Genomic DNA, 5,486 nt, shown 5'->3' on the forward strand with positions numbered 1-5,486 from the left:
ACACGGGCTTGCAGGCGGTGGAACTGCCGCGGCAGAGCGAGGCGTGGCGGCGGTGCGAGGCGGAGCAGCGGCTGCTCTGCTGCGCGGGGCGCAAGCCGCGCTTGCCTGCGCGGCGCGTCTACTGGATGTGGGGCGGGCGCGTGCGGTTCGGCCTCCTGCCGGCCGACCGCTTCCTGCAGGGCCCAACCTACTTTGTGTACCGGCTGCACGAGCAGCGGGCTGTGCCGCCTCTGCACGTGCACGTGACGTACACTATGGGCGGTGGGGAAGGCAAGCGGTCGAGGCTGCGCGCCGCGGGGCTGTGGCAGGCGCTGCACCCGCGCCCGCGTAGACCTCCAGACCTCCCTCTGACCGCGCTTGCGTTGCTCTCGCGCCAGGCAGCGTCGCGCACGGGGGCGCATGCGGCCGGCAGCGCGGCAGGCAATTTCGCCGGCGGCGCCGGCTTTGTGCGGGTGACCGGCCTCGATGCGTTGCTGCTCTCGCTGCTGGATCGCATGCGGCTGCCCCCAAAGGTGTGGGAGTGCGACCCTCCCCCCACCGACGCGGAGCGGGAGCGAGGCCACTTGCCCGACCAGCCGTCCGCCTTCTTTGCCCTGGAGGGCGGCGCGGGCAGCGCATCCCGCTGCTACCACCCTCGCCACCTCGTCCTGGGCGGCCGGGCCGAGGCGCCGCCCGCCTTTGACTATGCGCGCGCGCCCGACCCGGCGGCTCCGCACGTCGCCATGCAGTACGTGCAGCGGTCCGTGCTGCGCAACGCGCTCGCACTCGCTTCGGCGCTCGGGTGGCAGCTGGTGCGGCCGAGGCTCTGGGCGCTGTGCGAGCGGCACTGGTGGCACCTCAAGGACTGCCGGCTGCCGGGCAACCCGCTGCCGATGCCGTACGAGGCGCCGTACGACACGCTCTTCAACCTCGAGGACTGGAACCAGGCCGGGGCGGAGGACGGAGCGGCGGCGGGCCCCATCCAGCTGGCAGAGGAGGGCGAGGTGCGGGGCCTCGAGGCGCGGAGGCTGCACCTCCTTCCGCCGAGCGACGGAGGCGGCGGCGCTGCGGGTGGCAGCGTCGAGGGCGACCTCGTCCTCCCCCACGGCACCTCGTTCGACGCCGCAGCGCGCTTCCTCCGGCCGAGGCTCGGCAACGCCTCCGGCGGCCGGCGCGCAGTTGTTGAGCTCGACGTGCGCTCGCTGCTGCGCTTCTCGCCGTGCGGCTTTGACGACGAGGCCGCCGCGGCGCGCTTCCAGCGGCGCGTCGTCGAGCGGCTCTTCCGCGGGCAGTACTCGTACTGCGGCGAGGAGCGCAACCCGCACGTGGACGCGATGCTGGCGAACGCGCGCGCCAAGCACCAACCCGAGGAGCCGCTGCTCATGACGCGCCGCAATTGCACGGGCCAGCCCGCAAACGACTTCAACAAGCCGAAAGTGGACTTGGGCCCTGAGGCGCTGCGGTACCTACCTCGCGGCGCGTGTGGCGAACGCACGGTGGGTGGCGGCAGCGACGATGGCGCCGAGGCGACCCTGAAACGGGGCGTGGCGTTTGTAAGGCTCTCGTAGTACGTAAAGAGCCGTGATCCGTTTCACCGGGCCGCACCGCGGGGCGTCAACCGAAAGAGAAATTGCACTGAATTACGAAACAAAATCTGAAGTACGCCGCGTGTTTGATCGCCGCTTGGACAACTCGCTCTTCGCAGTCGGCCAAAGCGATGGATTTCCTCGTCGTGTCAGAGAACGTGGCGGTGCTGGCATCAAGCACCACTACAACTACGGCCGCCGCCATCGCTACTACAACTTCGACCCCCGATGGCAGCAATGACTTAGCGATCGCCTGGATTTGCACGGTGGTTGCCTGCCTCGGCTTCGGTTCCAACTACCTGCCCGTGAAGAAGTGCGACACAAGGGATGGGCAATTCTTCAGCCTCATGGTGGCGTGCGGGATCTTCTTGGTGGGCTTCATCCAGTGGCTCGCCTTTGGCCTTTACAAGTTCGAGCCCATCGCAATGTTGGGGGGCGTGATCTGGGCGACCGGCAACTTGTTCGTGCCCATCATTGTCCAGCGCCTCGGCCTTGGGGTCGGACAGCTTGTTTGGGGCGCGACGAACATGTTAACCGGGTGGGCCACAGGCATGTTCGGCCTTTTTGGCGTTGACAAAGCACCCGTCGAGCACAAAGCGGAAAACTACATTGGTGTCCTGGTCGCAAATCCTCGCTCTCTGCGTTTTCACGCAGATGAGTGGGGACGCGCCGAAGCCCGAGGAAGTGAACATCACCGGCGAGGAGCCGACGACGCAGGGCTCCTCGAGTCAATTCCTCATCGGTTTCGTGGTCGCCCTTGGCGCCGGCGTTCTCTTCGGCTCCAATTTCGACCCTCCCACGGTCTTGCAGCAGCAGGGAAAAGCTTGCGCGGATGACCCCACCATTGCAGACAAAAGCACGTGTCACTCCCAAGACTCTTTGGATTACGTCATCTCCCACTTCACAGGCGTGCTTCTGCTCACCATTGTTGCCTTCGTCGTCTTCAAGCTCGCCGCGCCGAGCTGCTACATTGGCAAAGACGTCGTGCTGCCGGGCCTCATTGCGGGGATCTTGTGGGGCATCGCACAGGTCTGCTGGTTCAAGGCCAACGCGGTCCTCTCGTACGTCATCGCCTTCCCGATCATCGTCGGAATCCCCGGAGTCATTGCCGCAATGTGGGGTGTCGTCCTCTTCGGCGAGAACAAGGGCCGGAAGAACATGATCTGCCTCAGCATCATCATCGTTCTCCAGGCCATTTCGTTGATCCTCATCGCCACGTCGAAGGGCAACGCATGAGGGCGTCCAAGTATCATTTCTGGCACGCCCTTTTTTCGGTGCCTCACTGCAGGCCAAGCGTCGTGAGGCCAGGCAAGTCAAGCAGAGAATGGGATGCGCGACCGAATGCGTGAACAAACGATCGAAGGAACGAACGAACAAAGAAAGAAACGAAAAGATCGAACGCGCGAAATAATGTACTAGCACACCAAGTACCGGGCAAAGAGTGAGCGAGCCAGTAAGCGAACAAAGGAGTGAGTGAGCAACCGAGCACATGAACCAACGAACGAACCAGCGAAGCATCGAAAGGATGACAATATGAATAAAACAGATAGCGGAAACATATTGAAAGTACTTGAAACATTAGTCTTTGAAGCCGCGACATAGAACGTACGGACAAACATAAAAAGGTATGTTTTTTGTTTTGAATTGCGTCAGAGAACTATTGGAACGCATGATGGAGATGTGCCCTTATCATGTTCAAGTCGAAGCGGTGATCAAAGGCCAGTAAATGCATCGCTAGGAGTTTTTGTATGCCCATCTGTAACCCGCTATTGTAATGCAAGCACGGGGAAAGCATGTGATGAGTCGAGACAGAGAAAAAAGCAACGGAATCAATCGTAGCTGATTATTCTTGAATACGCAACGGAGAGATCGTTGAGCACAAGAGCATTGCAAATATGTTTTGTTTGTTGCGATCTGAAGTCACGGCGAATTCAGTGCGGGCGCGCCTGGCGGCAGTGGCACCGCCCAGCGAGCGAGCGAGTGCGCGCGCGTGACGTATGGTATGGTGTGACGCGAGAGTCGAGAGACGTGACGCCTGACCGCTGACGCACGTGTCCACGAGAATCTCCCCGTGCGTGCGTCCAAATAAATATCGATCGGCCATCGTCTCGCGCGGCAACTCGGAGCGAAATTTTAGATTTAGTTTCTCACATGCAAGGGTTGGTGCACACAAGTTGAGCGCAGCAGTGTACTAGTCTATCCCTAGGTCTGCGCGCGTCTCTGCGGGCGCTTGCTCTTCAAGACAGAGGCCCGTGTTCCCGACGAGGCCGATTCCCGCCGCCGGTGGGAAAAAAGATTGCGGGGTGACCAGTCCTTGGGCCAGCCCCGAAATGGCCGGCATCGCCCCAAAGCGTAGGCCAGCAACGGCGGCGTTCGCCTGTGTCTGCGCCTGGAGCTGCTCCCGCTGCAGCCCCAGCGCCACCGCCGCTGCCGACGAGGGGCTCGGTGCTGCGGGAAACGGCCGCACCGGTGCCGGTCCCGCGGTGGGGAGCATGATGCCCTGCAACGCGGCATCGTGCGCCTGCTGCATCTGCTGCACTGTCCTCGCCTGCAGCTGCGCGGCCCGCCCCTGCTGCTCGCTGCGCGCGCTCTCGTACTGCTGGAAGAGCTGCGCCTGGTGGTGGAACTGCGCCTGCGCCTAGAGCGGGACCGGGGTCCGGCTTAGGGCAACGGCATCTGCTGGAACGTCGGCACGAGGATCCGAACTGCCTCCCGCGCTGCTGCCTCCCTCTTCGCCTGGACCGCATCCCTCGCAAACGCCTCGCGCGCCAGCTCCTCCCTGCGCGCCAGCTCCTCCCTGCGCGCTTGCTCCTCCCGTCGCGCCATCTCTTCCCGTTGCGCCTGCTCCCGGCGCGCCAGCTCCTCCCTGCGCACCTGCTCCTGGCGCATCTGCTCGTCCCTGCGCGCCTTATCGCGACGCGCCTGCTCCTCCAGCTGCTGCATCGCCCATGCCGTGGCCTCCCTCTTCACCTAGAGAAGAGGAGCGGAGTTTGCCTCGTGCATTGCCACATCAATTCAAGGGCTCGGCAGCAATCGCCTGCGCCTCCCTCGCCTGCGCCGCCTGCGCCGCCTCGCTCACCCGCCTCAGCTGCTGCACCTCCAAAGCCCGCTGCGTCAGAGCTTGCTGATACGCCGCCGCGCCGGGCTGAGGTGGCAAATACGCAGGGTGCGGCTGCGGCGCGAACCCGGCCGTGTGCGCATGCTGCTCCATTTTTTCGGGTACGAGATGCCATGTGGCGATGCGACCGCAGCCAGGAGTCGACGGGGATTGTGCGAATCCCGCCTGCGCTTGGTGGACCTGCTGCGCCTGCTGCTGCGCCTGATGATGTGCCTGCAGAGCGAAGCAGCGCGTCGGTGGACGGTCAGGGCGCGGTTAGGTAGGGGAAAGGGCTGAGCGAGGCTAGATTGAAGTCAGAGCTACACGTGTGGAGTCAGGGCCGGACAGCCACCTGCCACTGCGCATGTTGCCACTGCGCAGCTTGTTGGTAGTATGCAGCGGCGTGTGCCATCTCGGCCGATTGTTGCGCTGGCAGCGGGACCGCGCAAGGCAGATCGGCGGGCGGCACGGAGGATTGCGGCGGCAGTGGGACAGCACAAGGCAGATCGGCGCGCGGCACAGACGGCTGCGGCAACGGGATAGCGTGAGGTAGCGCGGCGGGCTGCGGCGGTGGCAAAACGGCGGGCGGAAGTGGGCGGGGCTGAGCCGCGTCATCGTCGATCGGCGGCAACTCGATTCCGCTCTCTGCCTGGAAGTTCTGTCGGATCGCGTCAGCCGTTCGAGCGACCGCCATTCGCTCCCAGTACACACGAGGCGGCTCGGCGGAGCTGGACGCCGCGCTGTTTTTTTGCTTGGGCGCCGGCCCGGGAGGCGGCCCTTTCCGCTTCAGCTTGCTCCTCTCCGCCACTGCCCGCAAAATCTCC

The 5,486-nt window shown here is 64.1% G+C and overlaps 2 protein-coding genes across 2 annotated transcripts; both read left to right on the plus strand.

Moving 5' to 3' along the window:
* Nucleotides 1-125: 125 nt before the first annotated feature.
* Nucleotides 126-1,547, plus strand: EMIHUDRAFT_252100 (hypothetical protein; the record flags this gene model as incomplete). The annotated part of the gene is made up of 2 exons (XM_005789812.1): nucleotides 126-512; nucleotides 729-1,547. 2 exons carry the CDS (start codon nucleotides 126-128, stop codon nucleotides 1,545-1,547), a joined length of 1,206 nt encoding a protein of 401 aa, XP_005789869.1.
* Nucleotides 1,548-1,696: 149 nt separating this feature from the next.
* Nucleotides 1,697-2,801, plus strand: EMIHUDRAFT_252101 (hypothetical protein; the record flags this gene model as incomplete). The annotated part of the gene is made up of 2 exons (XM_005789813.1): nucleotides 1,697-2,149; nucleotides 2,220-2,801. The coding sequence occupies 2 exons, from the start codon at nucleotides 1,697-1,699 to the stop codon at nucleotides 2,799-2,801; spliced, it is 1,035 nt and encodes a 344-aa protein (XP_005789870.1).
* Nucleotides 2,802-5,486: the final 2,685 nt, after the last annotated feature.

Source organism: Emiliania huxleyi (genome assembly GCF_000372725.1).
Source record: "Emiliania huxleyi CCMP1516 chromosome Unknown EMIHUscaffold_1249, whole genome shotgun sequence".
Taxonomy (NCBI): Eukaryota; Haptophyta; order Isochrysidales; family Noelaerhabdaceae; genus Emiliania; species Emiliania huxleyi.